This window comes from Heteronotia binoei, chromosome 6 (genome assembly GCF_032191835.1).
Source record: "Heteronotia binoei isolate CCM8104 ecotype False Entrance Well chromosome 6, APGP_CSIRO_Hbin_v1, whole genome shotgun sequence".
Lineage (NCBI taxonomy): Eukaryota > Metazoa > Chordata > Lepidosauria > Squamata > Gekkonidae > Heteronotia > Heteronotia binoei.
In genome coordinates this window covers 25,850,403-25,875,514 of record NC_083228.1, presented here as the reverse complement: position 1 = coordinate 25,875,514, position 25,112 = coordinate 25,850,403, and the positions used below count along the sequence as shown (strand labels likewise).

The following is a 25,112-nucleotide window of genomic DNA, read 5'->3' as shown; positions in this document are numbered from 1 at the left end:
TAGATATTTATATCCTGCTTTCCCCACCCCTCCACCCCCAATTGGAGACCCACAGTGGCATACAAAACTGTTCACCTCTCATCCATTATACCCTCACAGCAACAACTCTGTGAGGAAGGTCAAGCTGAGAGAAAGTGATTGGCCCAAGGTCACATAATGAGCATATGTGGCAGAGTGAGGATTGGAACCTGGATCTTCCAGAACTCTAGTCTAGTACTCTAACCACTATATCACACAGCTTATTTAGCCTCATCTGGCACTTTCTGGAGAGGTGCAGTGTGTAACTGAGCAGCAGTTGTATGCCATATTGATGACAACCCATCTCTAAACACATACATATTTAAAAAGTCGTATCAATTGACCTGTTTTCCTGGAAAAAACAACAGCTGTATGCTAAGCCCTGTGCTTTTCCCCTCCACCCGAAGCATTGGGCAATGTCCTTTCGGACTTTATGAGAGAGCAGCCTGTTGTTGTTTGGGATTGCCTCGACCCAAAATAGCAACCAAGATTTTGTGATGTCTTCTTGAGATATTAGATATCAAGTTATATTGCTGTTAATTTCTTTCTTCCCTCTGTATTTTTGACTCTTAATTTTTTTTTTTTGCAAACTCTGCATAACCCAGTGTGGTACTCCATTGCAGATTTATTTAAAAAAACTGTGCAGGGAGTGAGTGATTCAAATCTCATGTCAGCCATGAACCCACTCCATATCTAATCATTCTTATCATTCACTATAAATCAACTAGATTGATATCAGGGCTTTGCCAACTTCTGATGGAGTCCATGATGTTAAATGATATTTAGGATCACATCTTTCCTGCAGTTGGTCCCTGATCACACTTTCCTTGAAAGTATGCTTCCTTGTGCGTATTTGTTGAAAAGTGCTTTGTGGGACTCCACTGAGTATGTTGTCCACAAGCTGATGTCAGAGATGCTAAAACCACAACATTGCACAGATACTTTGATCTTGCTCCAGCCAAGCATTTTTCTGGAGCAGGTGTGGACTAAGGCCTCCTATCCTTGACTGGACACATTCTTCTTGTGCTACCATGATAGAATGAAAGATCTCTGCTACAACAAATTATTTGATTGATCCCAGTCAAGGAGCAGAAACTGAAAACAATCCAAACAACCATGAGGGAAAGAGACAAAAGGAAAAATTGTACATTTTCTATGTAAGTAAGTGCTATATATACTTCAATCCTTAGTAAATCCTCACTGGATTTGAATGGAACCTTCAGCTATAATTTCTTACTGGTAAAGTAGAAAACATGATTAACATTAGCTGTGGTTAAGTTTGGTGCTAGTTTTCCCCTTAACCTAAGAGGGCTGGAGGATTATTCACTCTTGAGAGGGGTGGTGGAGAGATGAAAAGTATGCACCTTTTCCACAGCTGTTTCCTAATTTCTTAACCACGGGGAAGAAGGAGGCAGAATTACATCACTACTATTTTAAATGGTTGCAGATAATGGGTAGAACTAAAAGAACACTTATTTTTTTTGTGTCATGACTTGTTTATTATGAGTTTCTTAGGGGCATCTGGCCAGCTTCTGTTGGTCTCACTGGACTTCATGTAGTCCAGCAAAACAGTTCTTGTGTTTTGATGGTCAGTTGAAATACTTGGAATGCTTTTTTTTATTTTATTTTTTTTTAAGTTTCTCTCCCTTTACCTAGAATTCATTTCTTTCTCTTTTCACCCAGGGCATTTTATAAACGAGCAAGAAAGTGTGTGAGAGAAAACACAGCAGATCAACATTTGTTGAATTTATCTGTTTCTTTTCTTTAGTGAATACAGATCAGATTGAAATAATTCGTTGCTACATTACTTGTCAATTTTAAGGGGATTTTTTTTTTAAACAAGGAATAAAATCCTCCATGTTTGTGCTTTTCCTGACAGGATTTAAAATCAAACGATCAGCGAGATGACATTGCAGCCGCACGTGCTTCTCTGAAGGAAAATTCATCTCTCTTCCATTCAATTTGTTCTGCTTGTTTGGAACATTCGGATGTAGCATCTCTTGTAGCCAGCAAGGACTCAGTTTGCAATGAAATACAGAATGCACTGAATGTCCTTTCAGATGCTTCTCAAGGAATCAGTAATCAAAAGGTTCAGCCAGTGTTGTCATCAGCCACACTCGGAGGTGCCCTTGATGAACTTGAGGTAGGTGAATATGCAGCGTTACAGTGTACTTGGTGATATGCCTTGCTTTTCTGTTTTTATATGACTGCAGCACTTGTGGAACACATCACCCTGGAAGCCCAAATCATGTTAACCTGTGTGGTCAGTTTGTTTGGCAGAATTCTCAAAAATTCCTCCAACCAATCATTCACTAGAAATCAACTAGATTGATATCAGGGCTTTGCCACCTTCTGATGGAGTCCATGATGTTAAATGACATTTAGGATTGTTGGTTAATATAGGAGACAAGAATTTGTGTGAAGTTAAGTTTATATTTTTGTTGGTCCTTGCAAGAAAGGGTGCTGATGTATGCATGATATCTCCTGGAAGCTTGACTCATTTTTCTTTTTTTTAATGAGTGACTACATTTATTTATTTAGTGGGTGGATTTGCAGTCCTACCGCATGACTCTGTAGTGCCCCTAGGGTAGCTTCTGACATAGCATAAAAATAACAAGATTGCAGTGAAGCATCATAACATTCAAATAGCCAATAAAAGAGGAAATAGTGACTAAAAGCAACAAATGGTAATTAAAAGCAACTGGATGTTCACGGCTCACCCAATCTCATTGGGCCTTGAAAGCTAAACAGGTTTGACTCTGGCTAGTATTTGGATGGGAGACCGCTGAGGAAGTCTAGGGTGACTAGGCAGAGGCAAGCAATGGCAAATCACTTTTGAAAACCCTCCAGGGACATCTGAAGTTGGCTGAAACTTGACAGCACTTTCCACCACCACTGAAAATGACCACAGCAGCAAGTAGACCTAGCCCAAAAATTCAATGCAAGAAATCTTCCCAAGTCTTATCTTCAAATAACAAACTTATCTTAGAAAAGATTTTCACTATTTTTATAAGGGAGAGAATCAAACTACTCTGGTAGGGAGGGAATTCCATAATGAAAATGCTGAAACAGAGAATCTTCAAACCCTTGTTCCTGCTGGTCTGACTTCAGAGAGAGGAGATTTGGTGCAGTCATTTTTGTGATTATCTCAGTACACACAGAAGGTTAGCGTATTCATATGCAGGGAACTGTTCCCTAAAATAATCTGGGACCAAATTAGTTTAGAGCTTTCAAGGCTGAGAATTGACATTTTGAATTGGACTTGGAAACAAGCTGGGTACCAGAGCAGTTCTATCACTGCATGAATTTTATCCTACTGCTGACTTAGTCCAACTAATAATCTTCAGTGGAGCTCCACAAAAAGTACCTTGCCATAGCTGCAGGGCAAAATTGCTGTCATGCCACAGCGGTTATACTAGCCTAAGAAGGTAAATGGTGTTCCAAACCACAATTGGCACATGAGGATCCTCAAGCATCTCCAAATAAGGGATGTTGTGGTCTTTAAACCTCATTCTTAAGGGGAAGGCAACTTCATCCTGAACTAAGGAACCACCAACTCCAGATAAATTGGGTCTCCTAGCATGGGATTACCATTATGTAACCAGAAGTTGGTAATATAATTTGTTCAAACCTAAATCAATATTTTCATAAAAAACATTTTTTTAGAATTGTGCTTTCTGGATAGTGAAATATTATGGTAGTATTTTTTTTTCTTTGGTTTCCCTCCCACCACTACTCAGCATGTGAGTGAATGCATTTGTTTGTTATTTTATTATTTGTTTATTAATTTATTGTTCACCCTTCCCTAAAAATAGGGCTCATGGCATGTATATAGACAATAAGAATTAAAACAACATTAAAATAATTCAGCATTAACAGTAGATCAATACAACATCCAGATGAAAGGCAAAGTTTATATAGTGCACCAGCCTCTGGGTGATGGGGATGTAGGGGAATAAGGAGGGAGGTGATGGTAGGGAGATGACAGAACCAAACCATTGCTGTCCTCAACCACATCCATGGTGGAACATCTCTGCCTTGCAACCCCTATGGAAAGGCAACAACTCCCTCAGGGCATGTATGTTCTCAGGCAGATCATTCCTCTAGGCAGGGACCAGGGCCGAAAAAGCCCTAGTTCTAGTTGGGCTTTTTGAAAATATGGCTTTCTTAAATTCTCTGATTGGAACATGGGAGGCTATTTCATACACGTACTAAGGCAAGATCTTCTTTGGGTGGCAGAAGAGTGAGCACGTGCAATGTGGGAAGGAGGGCTTCCACAAAAAAAAGCCTTATAAATAGAGACACAACTCATGCAGTTCTTGCTGCTTAAAAAAAGGCAAGGAAGATTTCACAAACTGAGCTTCTATGCATGTATTTCTCTGAGTTACACACATGGCCATTAAATTTGTTTTTAAGTTTTCTAAATATATGGGCAGACTTTTGAGACCAGATCCAGTTCCAACATACATGAGAAGAAAGTGCTTGAGCATAGGGTAGAGGTTAAATGCCTTTCTGATAGCAGCTCCTATTGCTTCATGGAGTGGCACTCCAGAGGACACCCCCTTAACAAACAGGGGATTTAAGGGGCATGGGGTGGCTGCTGGGAGAAGCAGCTTAATCCCACCTCCCCCCCCCCCCTCATGTACAGCACACTCAGTGACAATGGTTGCCAGGCATGTTGGGCGTGATGAAGCTCTTTGGGGGCAGGGATTCTCCACCAGTCAGTCCCATGCTGGTGGGTTGGGGGCCCTGAAACTAGGGGAAAACCCACCCCCAGCAGAAGGCTGGGAAGCCTCAGTAACTGGCTTGTAGCCTCCCAGCTTTGAACTGAATTGTCTTTTATTTGTAGACTTTCTTTTATGCACATAGGGCACATGGCTGAATGAGTTAGATAAAACAAAATGTATTGAGTATTTAACCTTTTAAGAATGCTTTACAAATGAAATAGATTCATTTTTCTTTATTTATAGAGGTGAAAAAATGGCACAGGATAAGGACCTGAAATAACCTTTGCTCTGTCTCGCTTTTGCATTGCAAATCAAGCTCCATGAAATAAATGGATGTAGTAAACAGTCTGTTGGGAGCCAACCTCATTAAATGTTTATAGCATGGAAATGTATGAAAAAGCTTACTCAACAAGCACTGCTAGGAGCCTTTCTTCCTATTGTTCATTCCTAGTAAGGTGGAATTTATAGATGGGGAAAATCTGAGATGAATCTGGAGCTCTAGACTTGGCAGCAATTTAAGAATGCTGTGGAGCAGGGTGACGATAAAAAAAATTGTAATGCAGTATATATAGTAACTGCACTTTATAAATCCTGTTAAGGTAGGTAGGCAGTTATTCTGTAACATTCAATCCATTCAAGGAAAGGTAAGCCGTCAGCATGTCTACAAGTGCTTGCAACATTTGTGATTTTGAGTTGGTTGACTCATGGAAAGCATGACTGCACTGGGCACTTCTGGTTTACAATTTGAGATGCTTCCCATCTCAATTTTTTTTTTCCAAGCCAAACGATATCCATCTTTATTAAAGGTACTTTTCATAAAACAATCAATGGTATTCAGGCAGGATATGGGCTACAATCTGCAATGTTTTACAACTCACCTTGGACTACCAAAATGTAAAGTTACTATATAAAACCCAATGAAGATTCTTCAACTCATACTTGGAACAGAGCTGTTTTCTCAGAGTCCATTAAAAAGTCATTTGTGAAATGCAGTGCGTGGATCAAATGCTCAAATTTGCTCTACATTCAACAAGGACAATTGCACATTATCACTCTCCAGTGTTACTTTTGTATCATTTAAGCCAAGACTCAGAGCCTGCTTCTGTTGTTAGGTCTTAGTCCAAGGATGCTTGAAGGATAGCAAAAACACTGTCTAAGCTTATGTGTATAGATCTCTGGTGGTTTTCAGGTCCTACCTGGCAACTGGTGGGGTGCTCCTGAGTTCTTTCTGGGATCTTTATCACCAGAAGTGATGTCATTGTATCGCCGACATTGTGGGGGATGATGCTCTAATTTTTGAACAAAACTCTGTTTTTTTTTCCTTCAAAATCATAGAGTTTGCCCAAAAACTAGTGTAATCCCAATCATTGAAGATGCAATGACAGCACTTCTGGGTGACATCATCACATCAAGGATGTCACACAGTGACATCCTGTATGGGAGTGGGTTTCCCACTGCTAACCCCTGCTTGAATGTGAGGGTGGGAACCCTAAGAACTCCATGTGATGAATTACAAACAATCCTGAGTCAACATTTCTGTCAATAAGCTTGGAAGGGCTTCTAAGCCAGAGGGTTGACTTGGAGGCCATGTCTCTCTGCCACGGATGTGGAACGATTTGTGGGAGAACATTTGTGTTTTATAAAAACGGCACAAAAAGAAGTCATTAGAGGCTGAATACTCCTGGAGCAAGAAGAATGTAAAACTAGTGCCTGAAATCACTTTACAGTGAAAGTGTGGTGAACATTTGAAATGGAGGAGACAGGCATCTGCAGGGCTTTTTTTTCTGGAAAAAGAGGTACTGGAACTCTAAAGAGGGAAATGAAGGAGAAACATATGGGTGTCCTTCATGTACTTCTAAATATGTTTTGGGAATTTTGTTTCCATGAAGAGGTTCTAGAACTCTGTCCCATGGTGTTCCCCAAGAAAAAAAGCCCTGGGCATCTGTATCCGAATGATTAACTAGTAGTGATGATAAGCAGGCCTCATTTTGGACAGGAGCAGAGCTCCAGAACTCTAGTTTTTTTTGTGCTCTTTCTTTCTTAAACCCCCATTCCTCCAATACCTGTTTCTGGGCTCCATCGTTCAAGCCTCCTGTGAGAATTTTGCTGAATTCTAAGATTTGACAAATTTTCTAATGTATTCCCACACAAAAAATGAGAAAATACCCAAAACATATAAAGAAGACAGATGGAAACCTTCATCATGCCATTGTGGCCACATAGGAGAAAGTAATTTAAGAAATATGATGGAAATGTGGTTTTATTATGACAATTATAATTCAAGAAGCATTTTAAGGTAGATGCTGAGCTGATATAATTTAGTAAAGCTTCTGTTGATGTCAGGGGCTTGTGGCATATGCAAATGAGTTATGCAAATAGTTGTGCTAATGAGCTCCAGCACCTCTTTTTCTACAAAATGACTCCTGATGATAAGAGATCTAGTTACAGATGTCCTGCAGTTTGTAAGCATGCTAATAGCAGCTTGGTATGTATGTAGGGAAAGAATGACATGACAGGTCCTTTCTTGACACAGGGGGGATCCACACTGCATCTCTGTTGAATCTGGGGACTGCGGTTCATTTTGAGGTATAAACCTTCGCCTCAGTTAAAGACGATCTTAGGACAGCAAGTGTAAAGGCTTTGGGTTGCTGCTGTGAGGCAAGTTTTGTATTGAGCCTGAAGAGTACAGAGATCACTGGAACAGGAGTCAGTAAAATGACAAAAAAGATTTATTTATGAACAGTTCATATGGTGACTTCTGTTTACCAGGGCTGCTCATCACCAGAGACAGGCCTCACAACTCAATCCTCTCTCAGAAGTAGAGTTAAGCCTTTCTGTTACATTATCAGGCAGAGCTATGCAAAAAATTGTCTGCTCCTTTGCAGAGACAATTCACCTCTCCTGTCTGCAGTCTCCTCCAGCAGCCCTCAGCCCCTCTCTAGAAGACTGAAGCAGCACTCTTATAGGTTCATGTGTCAAAACAGCTGGGTGGCAGTTTTCTCTCTCAGGGGCAGGGCAGAAGAAGAAGAAGATGATATTGGATTTATATCCCACCCTCCACTCCGAAGAGTCTCAGGGTGGCTCACAATCTCCTTTACCTTCCTCCCTCACAACAGACACCCTGTGAGGTGGGTGGGGCTGGAGAGGGCTCTCACAGCAGCTGTCCTTTCAAGGACAACCTCTGCCAGAGCTATGGCTGACCAAGGCCATGCTAGCAGGTGCAAGTGGAGGAGTGGGGAATCAAACCCGGTTCTCCCAGATAAGAGTCCGCACACTTAACCACTACACCACACTGGCAGCCTCTTGGCCATCACAAGGGGTTAGGCATAAGAACATAAGAAGAGCCCTGCTGGATCTAAGGTTGCCAGGTCCTTCCAGGCAGCCATTGAGGGATGGGGCAGTGGGCGTACTAGGAGCTGGGAGCTTCTTTGCATGTCTCAGTGATGTGTCCTTGTGACTTCTACTGTGATCTGGAAGGATGTAGGGATGTTGGGGGGATTCGCTGGTTTTTGGGTGAAAACTCTACGATAGAATTAGCTTCTACCATAGAGTTTTTGCCCAAAAACCAGAGCATCACCCCAGCATCCCTGACATGACTACTGGTTCATCTTGAAGTCATGTAAATAAGTTGCTGAAATGTCGGGTATTCCTCCCTCATTTGGGGGGTAATCCCACTGCTGATCTGCGGTGAACAGGTGGGGCCTGGCAGTGGGGGATCCCCACTCCACCAGGGGGCATCCATAGCATCTCCAGCAGGATCAGACCAGTGGTCTATCTAACCCAGCATCCTGTCTCTCAGAGTGGCCAACCAATTCCTCTGCAGGTCCAACAAAGGGCAGAGAGTCCGGGGCCTTTCCCTGATGTTGCCTCCTGGCACTGGTATTCAGAGGAATTCTAAGCGTGGAGTTCCCTTTAGTCACCATGGCTAGTAGCCACTGATAGACCTGTCCTCCATGTATTTATCTAATCCCCTTTTAAAGTTCCTGTGCCTGTAGCTATCACTGCATCTTCTGGCAGCAAATTCCACATTTTAAGAACTCGGTGTGTAAATAAGTGTTTCCTTTTGCCTGTCCTGAATCTATTGCCCATCTCCTTCATTGGATGCCCCAAAAGCTCTACTATTTTGAGAAAGGGAGAAACATTTCTTTGTCAACTCTCTCTACCCCATGCATGATTTTATAAACTTCTACTATGTCTCCCCATAGGCATCTCTTTTCTAAATTGAAAAGTTCCAGACTTTTCAGCTTTTCCTCATAGGGAAGCTGCTCCAACCCCCTAATCATCTTGGCTTCCCTCTTCTGTACTTTTTCCAACTCTGTAACAATGTGATTTTTATTTCCTAATTGGGAAACAGCCCGTCTCTTCAAAGTCACATGGTTGTGATGTGTGGAAGCAGTGCAATTAATATAACTATTCAATGTGCCGTCACTAGGCATGACCCTACCCGTAATAATATCAGGCCCTACCTACCAAAACCTGGAGTCCTTGTGAGCTCATGTCCTTTAACCATAAACGTTTCTCAGAGGGAAGGTGCTCACAGAGGTAATTAGTTGTTTTTCTGTGCATTTTTAAAATCTTTTTTTCTGAATGTCTTCAATAAAGCTCTGTTTTGCTTTATTGTGTGTGTGTGTTACCACTTGGTTATATTACTGCATCACAGCAGGGTCAACCTTGACACACACCCCACTCCCACTGACAAAAAGGAATATTTTTTTCCCAGCATGGCAAATAGTAGCCCTGATCTATGTGTCTGTGGTTTCTGACTGCAGAAATGCTACAAAGAAAATGATTAAAACATCACTGCTATTGAACTACAAGTAAGATCCAAATGCCTCCCATGCTTCATCGCTGCTATTTGCAGTTTAAAAACCAGTGGGAGATTTGGTCACAGATCTCCCTCGTCCTGTCTAGCTCTGCCCATAACATTTGATTTAAACATTCAGTCTTCTTACAGTTCTTTTAATTCCACGGGAGCATGAAGCACGAAGCACTCAAGCACAGCCCATTAGAAAATCTGTTTGATCAGATCTGCCTACTGCAAACATTCATTCATTTACATTGATTTTTTTTACGGTGTCCTTTGAACTGATCAATGCAGATTTGCCCAGTACACATCAGATGCCTATTGGTAAGCAGCAATTGGATAATAAGAGAGCTCTTTATCTTTAGCCTTCCTCCAGTTTTAATTTTTCATGAAGGAAGCTTTAAAACTTGAGAAAAGTTGCTGTAAGAATTAAAATGCCAACCTGCGCTCTTATCAAGAGTCAGATGTTTTGCAGAACTACTTGATGTGCAAGTGAATGAATATGGAAAGAATTAATTCATTAGGGAGCACTTGGTGCTATTGTGGATAACAAGTAAAAAGTGAATCAGAAAGTTTGAAGGTCAAAGATAATTCTCAGTATCCCCACTCCACTTTATGGGCTAAATAGATTGCTTGGCTGTTTCGAGAGCTGCCAGCTTTTATGCTGGAATATTTGCATTGCAAGAGCTGGACTGAGGCTGTTTCCACTTTTGGATTTTTTCTCTGCAAGGGCAGCAGGAAGCCCTTGAAGTCAAAGGGAGTGGATAGATGAGGGCTGTCAACTCTGGTTTGGGGAATTCCTGGAGATCTGGGGGCATTGTCTGGAAAGGGCAGTTTGGGGAGGGGAGGGACTCTAGCAGGGTATAATGCCATAGAGTCCACCCTCTGAAGCTGCCATTTTCTCCTGGTATCTGTAATTTGGAGATAATTCCTGAAAACTCCAGGCATCACACGGAGGTTTGTAACCCTGACAGGACTATGTCATGCCCAATCTGAGCATGTGATTCATCTGGTTCCTCTGCCCCCCTTGCTGAGGGAAAAAACAAAAGCTTTGTTATCTCCAATTTAAAGGGAAAACTGCAAGGTGGCTGAAGGTGGAACGTTGGTCTGGCTCCTCCCCTGTAGAAGAACTGGAATGAAAAATTCTGCTTTTCAAAATGGCACAGGACAGCTGTTCACCAACACCCTTTCTTTTTAGCCTACTGAAGATTTTTTCCACTTTGTCTGTCAAATCATGCTGTAGTGTTACAGCACAGCTCTGTAGGGATGGGAAAGCAAAAGGAAAGGATAGATTGTGAGGGTCCTGACAAAACTGTGTCATGTGCTTCTGCAACAAAAAACCATTTTAAAACTATTTTAAAGTGGTTTTTAACATTTAAAGGCTTAAAAAATGTTATAAAGATTTTCTGTTTTGTTTTGCTTATATTTTCTACTGCACTATTATGTTGCTTTAGAAAAGCAACAAAAATAATTTTCCTTCAGAAAAAACCATTTTCAAAATTTTATATGGATTCATCTGAAAGGAGTAAACTTTTTAACTCATACAGAACAGGGACCCCCAACACAGTCAAGTCAACTCCATGGGCATTTTTAAAAAAAGTTTTTGGGCACCATCACAGAATACCACAGTGGGGGATGTGTATCCAACTACTGAGAAACACTTTTATTGGACTGTATTTTCAGGAGTTCTGATTTTTTTTAAAAATTCTTATGGAAGAACAACATTGCTCCTGTTCAGCTTTAAGAAAAAGCGATACGTTTCCTTAGAGAGAATCCCCTTTAATGCTCAAAAATGAAGTTTTCATGATACTTTTCATTCTAAAAGGGTTGGTTTTGTTGTTGCACACACATAGTCCAATAAGGAGGGAGAAATACAAATAAAAGTGTTCCTTGGCACCTTGGCAGGTTGATGGGGGAGAGGAAGACATCAGAATTCTCATTTGTTCTATATGAGAATGTGAGTGCATGAGCCATGGCTAATGGCATTGTATTGTTCGAATGTGCAAAAAGTAACTGGAAAAACAGGCTCATATAGCTCACATACAGCAAAACAATTGAGAGAAGACCAGCTCGTTCTTTGAGTCTGCCAAATGGAACATATATACAGTATATATTCGACCGTTCCTGGTTACAAGCTGGGAGAAAAAAAAAGTCGGAAAAGAGATCAGCCCCCCCCCCCCCAATATTTGGGGTTAATTACTAAACCAGTTATAATACTAGGGGCTCTTTAGACCCCACCCAGAATGTAACAGCCCTAATTATAACCAAAGAAAATAAGGTTGTATTTAGTGGAAAAGTTCACAGAGGGAGTTGGCAGCATGGATTTCCCCTCACTTTTCCAGTCCTCTCAAGCAGCCTAGTCTCTGACTGTAGAAGATTTTGACAAGTTGCTCATGAATGCTGAGGCCTCAGGAAGAAACTCTTTGGTTCCATTGGCAACTGACTGTGAATATATAAATGATAATCGTTTACCCCAGACTGAAACTGAAAGCTAGCCTGAAAAAAATGATCTGTAACCTTTTTTCCTACTTGTAAAGGGGGATTTAACAGAATCCAAATTAATCATTTACATGGCAGTGTTGCAGTTGTTATACAGATCCATGTGGGTGAGATGGTTGCTGACTCTGGCTTGGGAAATAACTGGAGAGGGGGTGGTGGTCCTGAGGGGAGTTCATAGTTTGGGGAGCAGATGAAGCTCAGCAGGATGTGACACCATAGAGTCTGCTCTTTGAATCTGACATTTCCTCCGAGGCACCTGATCTCTGTAGTCTGGTGATAGGTTGTAATTCTGGGAGAACAGTAGTCCCTATTTGGAGTATGGTATAGCGGTGACACTTTACCGCAGATACAAGTCGCTTATTTGTGTGGTAGTGAAAAAGTCCTACCTTGCGTCTCATGCTGTCAGCAATGATCACACAAGTTATGGAATAGACAACCTTGATAGGTTCCATTTTTGAAAATACCTTTTAAGTTTTTGATTTTGTTTGTTCATGCTCTGTGGTTCAAATATGTATGTTTCTTTACAGAATATAAAGCCTCCAAATACTTCCCCTCCCAAATTTAAAGCTAATTGCAGTGCTGCATTTCTTTGATTTTCTTCTGTGAATGAAGGCACAGTAAAGATATTTCTTGCTTAATTAAATATTGCTAATTTTCATGAATTTTTATTGTAGACAGAAAATACTCCCAATTGAGCTTTCTTTTCAGTGTGCAATTTCCCTTTGCAATCAGGCACCATCTCCCTGCTGTGAGAAGAGAGTACATTAGAAAAGAGGAACTTATAAAGGAAATGTAACTTGATGAATTTCTAATGCCTATTGCTAGTTTCATGAATTAGGAAGGTGATTTGCTTAATTTATACATTATGAAATTGGCATTGCCTTGTGATAAACAAAGCAATATTATTTCATTTGGTAAATGAAACCATTTCACAGATTTAGTGGAACAGCTCATGGAGTGGTACCTCTTGATGTGCTCCTTCCCAGTTTCTTAGAAAAATATCTTGCTGTGCAGAACATGTAATGTAATACTGTTGAGGTAAGGAAGGAGCAGTAAACTGTTGACCTTTCTTTAGCAGTGGGTTATATATTACTACCATAAGTGAAAGTAGGCCCTTTCTCAGTGGAGAAGATCACATACTACATTTGCAAGTCCTTTGCAACACTTGGCTGGCAACCCCTGGGAGCATTGAGAGGTAGAGACTGTACAGACAGGCATCGCTGCTGCTGTGATAAAAACCATAGAGATTTCAGAATTCCCAGGGTGTTGTATGATGCCATGACATCACTTCTAAAAAATGTTTAAATCCTCAAAACAAAGATGCTGACATTTCTGAGATTGTCTTTTCTAAGAACCCTTGTCTGGTTTGGGATAGTTGTATGTAGCTAGTTGCTCGGAGGTGAGGAAATGCCTTCAACTTCTATCTATGGCCAAAGATCTCCTTACTTTGTGTTATTTCAGGACATGGGAAACAAATCTCTAATTATGGGGTGGGGTTTTTTGAGAGGGAGTTTGGATAGCCTTTGGCTTATAAACTTTACCCTTCTGAGTAGTGTGTTTTAGGAAAGATAGAGCAGCCAGCCAGGCTCAGAGTTCTCATAGCCCGAGGAGACAGGACATGGCTGTTGCTAGGTAATCAGAGGTAAGCTAACCACAAAAGCACAAGCTCACGGCCAATTACTGCCAAAAGTATTATATATTTCCAGAAAACCAGAATGAAGTGCTTTTAAGTGTAATAAAATCACTACAAAACACATGTTAATGCTGTACACAGACAGTCTCATTTCAAACAATGCAGACTCGAACAGGCTGGACATCAGTGGAGTTCACATGTAAGCCAAAGCTTAAAGATAGTCCACAAGAGTTTATTAGTATGCAAGAGCACAGCTCTATCTTCTTTGGCTCAAATAGATGTTGTGGAATCCAGTCTCAATTTCCCACATGAGAAAGCGCAATGGCAGACCAGTGTCTAGACCATTTCTCAGCAAGCATCATCTGATGCTTGCATAATGTGGAAACTAGTAAAAAAACAAAGTACTGTATCATAATCAACACAATATCAATATTTGAATTATAAAATATAGATGTCATAATACTTACTAGTGATACAATTACAGATTCACTTTGAGCCATGCACAAGCACTGGCGTCAGCCAGAATGCCCAGAAAGAGCGTCTGAGATGCGCACATTCTAAAAGAGGTTAATTGGCATCATAGCAACCAAATAATGAACCCTTTGGAATGCCATGATGACAGCCCACATGCCTGGTGGAACCCTTATACTTTCCCTGGAGCTCTCTGGTGTGGTAGGTAGATACATGGGCCAGCAGCCCAGAAACTAGGGTTCCTAGTCTCCAGATGGGACCTGGAAATCTCCCAGAATTACAACTGGTCTCCAGATAACAGAAATCACTTCCGCATGAGAAAATGGCTGCTTTAGAGGGTGGACTCTGGCATTATGTACCAATGAGGTCTCTCCTCTCACAGAACCTGGCCCTCCCCAGTCTACACCCCATAAATCTCCAGGTACATCCCAACCCAGAGATGGCAACCCTGCTAGGACCCTTTTGAAGATGATGTCCACAGGCTAGCTGTCAGAAGCTGCACAGCAGCTGGAAGCATCAAGCTGGGCTGAAGGAACAGGTGTGCAGGTGTGTGTGTGTGTGCTTGAAGATTTGTGTGGATGCTGACTCAGTAGTATGTCCTTTGGGCGATGCTGGATAACTTGAGTTTTCAGGATATTCAAGTGCCAGTCAAGAAAGCTTTTACTGCCTCTGCACTGGACTGCAGTAGAAACATAAGAACATAAGCACTGCATTTTGTTTAATCAGTCTTGCTGTATTAGATCAATAGTCCATCTAGTCCAGCATCCTGTTTCACACAGTGGCTGACCAGTTCCTCTGGATGGCTACAACAGGGTGTAGAGGCCAAGGCCTTCTCCTGATGTTGCCTCCTTGCTCTCAGATTCAAAGGATTCAGAGGTAAGAAACTATTGAGAAGAAAAAGGTTTCTTATATGCCCTTTAAAGCTCATCTGAGATAGCTTTGTCAACTGGTGTGCCCTGATCATTTCCCAAAAGGCTTTTGATGTCATCTCTAATGTTCATAAAAATCTGTCAAATGGACAAGACTTTTGAACTGGGCCCATATAAACCCCTTTTAAGTTCAATCTTTAATTTTCTTGCTCTCTTTAAAAAATGACAGCAGAGAGACCAAAAGTCAAGGATGATGGGTGTATTGAATGGGGAAGTGAAATGAATGATTTCGTTATTCATACCAGAGAACTGAAGTATGAGTACTAGCCTTATTTCTTTTTTTTTCCCCTTTAGAATCTGGTTGCCTTGGATCCCCTTGCTTTGAATGATGACAAAATAAGGCCATCACTAGAAAAGCGTTTAGAAGGGATTATCAGCGGGGCCGCTTTATTAGCAGACTCTTCCTGCACACGGGATGTTCACAGAGAGCGCATTATCACTGAGTGCAATGCTATTCGTCAAGCTCTCCAAGATCTCCTTTCAGAGTACATGGCTAATGTAAGTGAATGGCTCCTTTGCACATACTAGTTGTCATCATTATGGGATTCTTTTGCTCTTTATGTGAAGTACAGTAATTACTGGTTCCCTCTGCCTTTCCACATTTTATTTTGTTTGGACAAAGTTTTCTGGAAGTTGTTAAGGATACAATGTTTAGTCAATTTATGTAATGTATAGTCAGTTAGTTGATTAAATAATTAAATGGATTTAAACTCTTTAGAAAGGGGCCACTGATTATCTGGCAGTGTTTTTTAAAACTTGTTAATTATTTGTGATGTCTTACAAACCTATAGGTGACGAAGGTTTGCATAGTACCATTGATACTCATGGCACTTGTGTCTTGAATCCTTTACTGTAATCTTTGGACAATTCTTGACTAGAGAAAATACTTTAATGTGAGTTTCTGATCTTTCAGTCTGGTTATTCAATGATGTGCAATATGTCAAGGGCTAATTGAGGTTAGGAATGTCTTATACAAATCTGGACTATTTATCATGCATTCTGCTTATATCAAGTAATTTTGTCTACCTATGTTATTGGTTTTTATCTTTCTATTTAATGCTAGTATTTTTCATGCTAGGAAACATAATAACCTTTGTGTTGAGCAGATGTGGTGTTCTTTATATAAAAACTTCTCAACACTCAATTTGGGGCCCTTACCTGGATAGCTCAAGCAAACCTGATCTCATTAAATCTCATAACCTAAGTGCAGGATCAACTCTGGCAAGTACTTGGATGGGACATCTCCCTGGAATACCAGCAGTTGGGAGGCAGGGGCAGGCTTTATTCAGTCACCTCCCTGAAAATCCTCCAGGCCCCCAGTAGGGGTCACTCACAGGAGATCACCCTGACTTCTAGGTGCATGCACACCCACACACACTCACACATGCGTACATAAAAATGCAAAAATACCACCACCACCCCTCAGTTTGGGAGTTCTGTTGAGTGACCATTGGTTGTTGAGGATGAGGGACTGAAATTTTCTTCCTTTCTTCTCAGGAACACAAAATTATTGATGCTCAGTGTAGCCATGTGTTACTAAGTGTTTTGTTTTCATGGTATTTGCACTAATCTTCTAGACTGGGGTGGCCAAACTGGTTCAGAAGCCCATATTATGTGACTCTTGAAGCCACCACTGCCTGTTGGTTAGCTTGGAGAAGGCATTTGTCTCTTTAAAACACTTCTCTAAGCCAAGCCAGCCAGCAGCGTGGAGAATGCACTTAATGTTGCTTTCTTTCCACCTCTTCCTACCTCCTCCCCCAAATTTGGCCGCCCCGGGAGCGTCATTTCCCAACCAATGGGTCCTGACCCAAGAGTGCGTTGTGAAGCCTCTGGAAGTGAGTTCCAGGCTCTTGCAGTTGTGTTGATTTGTACATGCTTAAAAAAAAACCCTAGGTCACCATATCAAGGAAGTCTGGACTTGTGGGTAACCATAACAAAAAAAAGTTGGCCACCACTGAATGTTTGATGTTGTTGTTGGCTATAGAAAGTCATCTGAAGGCTTGTGAACTCAACTAAATTATTTCAGATTCAAATATATAGAGGAATTTTGTTTGATTGTTGATTCTTCTCATTGTTTGTCTGTCTGGAGTCTTCAAAATGTATGCAGATGCATTCCTTAGCTGCATTAGGTTTTTGGAGGGTGAGGGAAGTGCTCTGCATTATATGATTTATGTGCCCTCAGTGCAGCAGTATTCATTTGTTTTTGGGATCAGTCACAGTTGCTCAAATGCTTATTTTGCAGTGTTGGATGCACTGTATTTTGCACTTGGCAAAATTTATAGATTAGTACTGTGGCTGAGTGTCTCTTGAACACCTTTTGGCTATGTTTTCATAAAAAGGTGATAGTGTGGCTGCTGTCACACATTGACATCATTTTGTGAACTCTAAAAAACAAACAAGTTAATATGGAAAAAGGAAAACCCTTGATGGCTCTGTGATGTGTCACTGCAGATCTGGAGACTTTTTGCAGTGCTCTGTGTGTGTGTGCATTTATAAATAAAACCCTTTGAGATCAAAAGGCAGCCTGACCCACGTCATAGTGCCCAGAAATTTCAGGATTTTTTATATTTTTATAAATGTTCTTAATTATTAAAAACCTTTGTATTCTGCCTGCTCAAGGCAGCTCACAATGACAACAAAATAAAATATTTACATATTAAATCATTAAAATTAACAACTATTAAAAACTAGCTAATAAAACCTTGTTGGTTGTATATGGTGTGGGAGTGTTCTGTTTAGAGAAGAAAGAGTTTAGAGGAGAACCAGTTTGGTGTAGTGGTTAAGTGTGTGGACTCTTATCTGGGAGAACCGGGTGTCAAGACGTGGAACTTCAAACAGAGACAGATCATAATGTTGCAAAATTAATCCATTTATTTGAGAACAAACATTCTAGCAGAGAGGCAGATTGAGTTTGATGCCCTTCAAGGCTGAAACCAGCCTTTTGTCCATTTCAAAAGAGGGAAACAATACAGCCTTTTCACACTCCCGGAGACATTCGGTGCTTCCCATACTTCTTACCTCCTTCTCAGGAAGGAGCTTCCCCAGTCACCTTGGATATGTAAAACTTCAAAGGCCACAGATGGTTTCTAGGCCGAGTGTGAGATTTCTTTCCTTGTGGTTACAGATTGCTTTGGGGAAAGATGCTTGTTACATTTCTCACGGTTAGTAAAGCAGAGGTCACTCTAGACTACAATATGGCGTTAGTCATGTCAAGCTATTCTAATCTGTACTTTAGCTCAAGCAAGTTACACGTCTGGCATACTGCCCCCCCTAAGCTTTTGCTCGGGGTTTGTCTGGGTGCAGTAGGTAAAATTTCTTCAGCAGTTGCGGAGCTTGCAGGTCTCCTGACTTTACCCACTCATCGCAGCTTGGGGGAAAGTACTTCCATCGGACCAGGTAGTACAGAATCCCACTTTGGACCCTGGAGTCCAGAATCTCTTGCACCTCATGGTGGCTCTGACCCTTCACTTTGATAGGAGATGGCTCTGGAGGGTGGGGGTGCCAAGATGTGGCTCCAGGGTCCTTCCGAAGAAGACTGCAATGAAAAACAGGGTGAATCCTACTAAACATTTTAGGTAGCTCCAGTTCTACGGTGACTTGGTTAATGACTCTCTTTATTTTGAACGGTCCCAGAAATTTGTAGGCCAATTTTCTACACATTTGTGGTAGGGGGAGGTTCTTGGTAGATAGGAACACCGTTTCACCCACTTTGAACTCCCATTGTGGAGAGTGCTTTTTGTCAAAGTAGTCTTTATAGGTTTTCTTTGCGTCCTCCAGGTTTTCCTGAATTACCCCCCACCCTTTCCTAATTCCTTCCAACCACAGTTGACACGAGCTAGGAGCTCCTGGGGTGCTAGGAACTGGCAAGGAGGGGAACAGCCGTCCTTCATACCCGTTGACTATTTGAAATGGGGAGGCCTTGGTGGAACTGTGGATGCTGTATTGTACCCATATTCGGCAAAAGGTAAAAGCTCCACCCAATTAGTTTGCTGGTAATTGATGTAACACCGTATGTACTGCTCTAAAAGCCCGTTCACCCTCTCCGTCTGTCCGTCAGTCTGCGGGTGGTAAGCGGAACTCAACCCTTGTTCTATCCCCGCCATTTTGCAAAACTCCCGCCAGAAGTTGGCAACGAACTGTGGCCCACGGTCGCTAATGACCTTCTCTGGGAATGAGTGGAGCCGGACCACGCGATGGAAGAATAAGTGGGCCAGTTTCTTGGCCGTGGGGAGTTGCTTGCACGGGATGAAATGGGCTTGCTTAGAAAATGTGTCTACTACTACTAAGATCACCGTTTTCCCCTGGGACGGTGGGAGCTCCACTATAAAGTCTAATGACACCACTGCCCATAGTCGTGAGGCTGTGGGGATGGGTTGGAGGAGCCCCGGGGTTTTACCCCCCCTCTTCTTAGCCAAGATGCAGATGGGGCAGGAGCCCACGTATTCCGAGATGTCTCTTTTCATTTGGGGCCACCAAAACTGCCTGCTCACCAGATGTAGTGTCTTTACGTAGCCAAAGTGCCCCGCTAGCTTGCTGCAATGGCAATGTTGCAGTATTTCCGGTCGGAGACTCTGGGGCACATAGAGTTTCCCCTGGTAGTACCAATAGCCTCCCTGTCCCTTCTCTACTCCATCAGGCAACCCTCCCCCTTCCTTTTCCGCTTCTTCCTTCAGTCTTTCTCCCCCCCAGGGCCCTTCTGGGTCAGTTTTCTTCCCCGATCAGGTAGTCACCCTCCCCACTACCACTGACGGGGGAATGAGGGAGTCCACTACCTCCTCCCTCTGGCTCTCATGTTGCGGCAGCCGCAAGAGTGCGTCGGCTAGGAAATTCTTTGACCCCGGGATGTGTTTCAGTACGAAATCGAATTTGGCGAAAAATCCTGCTCACCTGATCTGCTTGGCGGTCAGCTTTCTTTTTCCCGTTAGTGCCTCCAAATTTTTATGGTCGGTCCAAATTTCGAACGGCACTCTAGCCCCCTCTAACCAAGACCGCCAAGTTTTCAGCGCGTATGTCACTGCGAATGCTTCCTTGTCCCACACTGACCAATTCCGCTGTTCGTTCGAGAATTTTTTGGATACATAGGCGCAAGGTCTGAGCCTCCCCTCCCCATCTTTCTGCATTAATATCGCCCCCACGGCGACGTCGGAGACGTCGCATTGCACCATGAAGGGCTTTAGTTCGTCGGGGTGAGCCAACACCGGATCACTGTTGAAAAGCCTCTTTAGCTTTTTGAAGGCAGCCTGGCATTCCAGTGTCCAGTGTAAGCTCGCCCCGGGCCACTTCGCGTCGGCTCCTTTTCCCTTGGTTTTTAGCAGCTCGGTCAGGGGTAGCATCACCTGGGCGAACCCCTTTATGAATCCTCTGTAAAAATTTGCGAACCCGAGGAAAGATTGTAGCTGCCGTCGGGTTCGGGGGGCCTCCCAGTCGAGCACCGCTTAGATTTTGGCTGGGTCCATCGCTAATCCCTCCCCCGACACTTGGAACCCCAGGTAATCCAGTTCTGTCTGGTGGAACTCACACTTCGACAATTTAGCATACAATTTATGTTGGTACAGCGTGGTCAGCACTTTTTGGACCAGGGGCACATGAGATTTCAAGTCTTTTGAATAAATAATGATGTCATCCAGATACACCACCACCCCCTTGTACAAAAATTCCCGCAGTACTTCGTTTATAAAGTTCATAAACACTCCCGGTGCCCCCTGTAGCCTGAACGGCATTACTAGGTACTCGAACTGTCCCATGGGTGTGTCGAAAGCCATCTTCCACTCATCCCCCTCCTTGATTCTAACTCGGAAGTAAGCGTCCCGTAGGTCGAGTTTTGTGAAAACTTTCCCTTCTGATACAGTGCTCAGAAGGTCTTTGATCAGGGGAATGGGGTAGGTATTGGACATGGAGATCCCATTAATCCCCCTAAAATCGGTACAAAGTCTCAGGCTCCCGTCCTTCTTCTTCCGAAATAGGACTGGGGTGGCGTGCGGTGCCGTCGCCGGCCTGATGAACCCTCGCTTTAGGTTTTTATTGATGAACTTCCTAAGCTCTTCCTTCTCCGCCCACCCCATTGAGTATAGCTTTGCCCGAGGCTGCCCCGGGATCAGCTTGATGGCACAGTCCGTGGCCCTATGGGGTGGTAACTCGTTGGCTTCCTCCTCGCTGAACGCTTGCTTCAAGTCCCGGTACTCCCTGGGGATTGATTTCACCTCCTCCACTGTCACGCAGATCTTTTCATTCCGCGGTGGCAGGTTCGGGCCCCATTCCTCCCTCCAGTGGTGGTGGGTGCACCGCCAGTCCGTGAAGTCTATGGTGTGGGCTCCCCATTGTATATCAGGTTGGTGCCTCGCTAGCCACCCTACCCCCACCACCACCATCATACCAACTGACAGAATAGCACCAGAAATGTTTACTGTTAATTTATTGTCAATTTTAAACTAGAATGGTTTTAAGACTAATGTTGATTTTAAAAGTTTGTATAATTATTGTATGGACTTGCTGTTAGCCGCCCTGAGCCTGCCTAGGTGGGCAGGGCAGGATATAAATAAAATTTATTATTATTATAATAAATGAAATTAAAGAGCAAATGAAGATATACATTTGAGGAATGCCGAACATTATTAAAGTCCAGATTTCTAATGAAGACCAAGAGTTTTCAGGAATTCTGCCTAGTGAATTACCAAGAAATCTAGAAAAAGTATTTCTATGGGAAACATGACATTGAGAAATAACTGGATCACTGGTAAAACAAAGTATTAGTTTCTCAAGACTTAAGAGAGAAGATGCACAGTGAGAGGGTAGTTTTACCCAAGGAAGGGTACAGATGTTCTTCTATAACACATGCTATAACTTCAAATGAAAAGAGGTCTTGTAGGAACCAAAGTTTGTGAGGTAGAATTTTAAAACACTAGAGCCTGACATAATTCCATTCAGGGGAACCCTTGGATTCCATCTGGACATTTGGACTCTGTATGATAATATCTAGCCCTCTGAATTTATACCCAGTTAGCTAGTTATATTGAACAACGTTGTTATTTTGTATGGCTAACTAAAATCAATGCTTTCATACCTATTTTGTAAAATAAACTTTCTTTAAGTTTATTTTTGTGGTTATTTGCTTTCAGGCCACCACAATCCAAGCCAGACTTACCCATTAGCCTTTGGAGGTGCCTACTACCAATTTGTGAAAACTGACTTGGGGAACCCCTTGCTGCAGTGGTGTGGCTTGGTTTTCTCTAGAGTTTTCCTAATAGGCTGAGGCTTGACTGGGGCCTCTGTGCTAAAGGATTTATCCAGTCTGGTGGCAGCCTATCTTCCTGGTGTTTCTGGGGGAAATACCAGACTTTAGACCTGTGTTGGACTATCAGTTGGCAAATCTGCTGACCCACCTTGGCCAGACAGGTGGCAGACTTCGTCACACTAACAGAGACCTGATCTTTTGGGCAAGGCCACATTCTCTGCAGTTAGTTTTATTTCCTGAATGGGGTTGCCATATCCAGGCAGGATAGATTGCTAGAGATCTAGAATAGAAGTCTAAAGAAAGATGAGGTCCCAAGGGAACCAGGCTCTGAGCTCTCACTCACACCAAACTTCCATTACCCTGCAGAGAAAACTGAGTCTGCAGCTTGGAACTTCGTGCTGTGATTTCAGGAGATCTCCAGGCCTCACCCTAGAGAACTGGCCTCATTTAATTTTAGTCCAAATCATTGCTTTTCTGTTTCTTTATTTTGTTAAGGGGAGAGAGGTCTTTGTTACCTTACAAAGCCAGGTTTCTCTATTCTAAGAGACATTCAAATTTAAAAGTTAGATTTTTCTTGGGGGGAAAATTTAGGGACAAAGGAACCTTGCCTGCCCATGTGGAACTACCATTCTCTGACATTCCCCAGAATTCTGGCTTTTAAGTTCCCCATGGCACCAGACGTTTAGACAAGACACTTCTAGGGAAAACAGAAAACAGGAGCTGACAGTAAGGGGTCTGGCAGCCATGGAGCCCTGGGGGTTTTCACTCCCTCTCTCTCATGACCCAGTGAGGTTGCCCTACTGGGAACTGCACAAAAGAAAATCCCTCTTGCTTAGAGGCTTTGTCTCCTCTCATTCACACACACCACAGAAATCCTTCCAGATCCTAGCTTCTGTGTTTCAGCTCCAAAGCGGAGCCTAATAATCAGAGCTTAAGGGGTGATCAGACCCTTCTTCTCTCCTAAGGAGAGGAAATCAGAATTTCCAAACAGTTCATACTCACAATACTGAAGATTTTCCAATTCCCTGGGCACGTTGGTTCAACCAGACGTGGGATCTTGGTTTGGCAAACCGGACACCTTCTCCCACCAGGGCGAAGAGAGCCGGACTCAATCAAAAATGTGATCGTGGTGCCTAGTCCGCTCTTCCCGCCACGAGGGTGGAAGGTGGATGGCTATAGAACCAGCTAAGGGGAAGGAAATATCCTAACCCCGTTCATTTCGCAGCCAATCGCAGCAAAATAAAGCAGAGAAATAACAAAGTCCGCACAGACTTACTGATTTGAAGTGAGGTTTACTTTATGGTACCATAAACAGAACCCAGTTGGGCATGGGCCCCCAAAATGACTGAGTTAAAATCATTCTACATACAGCCAGTTTTATTCACACCGAAAACAAGCAGGCAGGCACATAAGCTTATCTGATTCAACATTCCCCACCCCCTTGCAACTCCTTCTATTACTTTCCCATTCCTCCTGTCTCCTTCCTTTACCAGCTCCAGCAAGAAGCTTCTCAGTGAGGCCCCTTTGTCTTATCCTAATACACACCTGTGAACACACACCCGCTGAAGGCTGTCTGTGCTTTTAACAAACACTGCATCAGACACCCTCGTTTTGAAGGCAGAAGCATGCTTTCATTCATCATTATACGGGTATTCATTAATTATTCAGGGGCTCTCCTTCATTATACTCTTCTAAGCTCATTTTGACTTCAATGGATTTAGAAGGCATAACTTTGTTTATGATTGCAGCATAAGAGACACAAATTACAGTATGTATTGGCTGTTTTCCTCCCTAACAGGACCCCAAACAGTTTACAACAAAAAAGATACATAAGTTAGTAGAGAAATTATATTAAATCCATTCTGATGGAATGCATTAGGGGTTACATAGTTCTAGGGCTTTTTTGTAGCAGGAACTCCTTTACATATTAAGCCACACACCCCTGATGTAGCCAGTCCACCTGGAGTTTAAGCCCTGCATAGTTCTATGGTAGCTGACTACTGGTATGGGGACAGAGGTCTTACATAAACAGATGATAAAGGAAAACAGGTCTTTCTTTTAGAGAATGCAGTTTGTTTTATTTTTAAGTAAAGGATTCAGGTCCTTGGAAACTATGTCCTTCCTCCCCTGCTGCTCACTTGGGGAAGAGAATTCCATTCATAGTCCATTCTTCTTCTTGAAGTGTTAATATGATTTACACTACAGAATAGTGGTACTAGTAGTCACCAGTGAGCATACCTGCTTTTTCATAGCCTTGCCAGTTCTGCAAAATAAAGGGCCTTTGCCATTCTCTTCTCCAGGCATTATTTAATCTTTCTCTTTCTTTAGCTGCTTTTGCTTTCTGGGGAGAAGGTGCTTGACCCTCTTGTTGGCACTAAAGCAGACCATTTTATGGGTATTGTAATGCAAAAACCTGCCCCTTTTGATTTACCTTGCTCTTCTGAATCTTTTTGCTTATAAATTGTGTGAACCGAAGAGAGGAAATCTGATTTAGAGGAGCAAGAGTTACCAAATGAGCCAAACATTGTGGGGATGGGTGGGTGTCCACAGTCACTCATTCATTGTGGCACACTTGGAAACATTAAGCTTTTCAAGTACAACTGAAGAGTAGACATACCAAATGACTTCCAGTTCTTCTTGAATTATTTAATCTTAGGTGATGGAGATTTTTCTATCACTGCTGTGACATTCTCATTACAGGAGGGTTTGCAAACAAAGATTGAGATTGTGGTTGCATGCTCTGGAAGTTGATATGTTCTGCAGAAAACTGAAGGGAAAACAAATTACCTCTTTGAGGCAA

The 25,112-nt window shown here is 42.4% G+C and overlaps 1 protein-coding gene across 2 annotated transcripts in view; it reads left to right on the top strand.

Moving 5' to 3' along the window:
- The window catches only part of CTNNA3 (catenin alpha 3), a 1,035,346-nt gene that overhangs the window by 177,526 nt on the left and 832,708 nt on the right, over positions 1-25,112 (top strand). For both annotated transcript variants that reach the window (XM_060241118.1, XM_060241119.1), the window contains exons 6-7: positions 1,898-2,161; positions 15,376-15,579. In XM_060241118.1, coding sequence (XP_060097101.1) covers positions 1,898-2,161; positions 15,376-15,579 — 468 coding nt within the window. The remainder of the gene's footprint in view (positions 1-1,897; positions 2,162-15,375; positions 15,580-25,112) is intronic.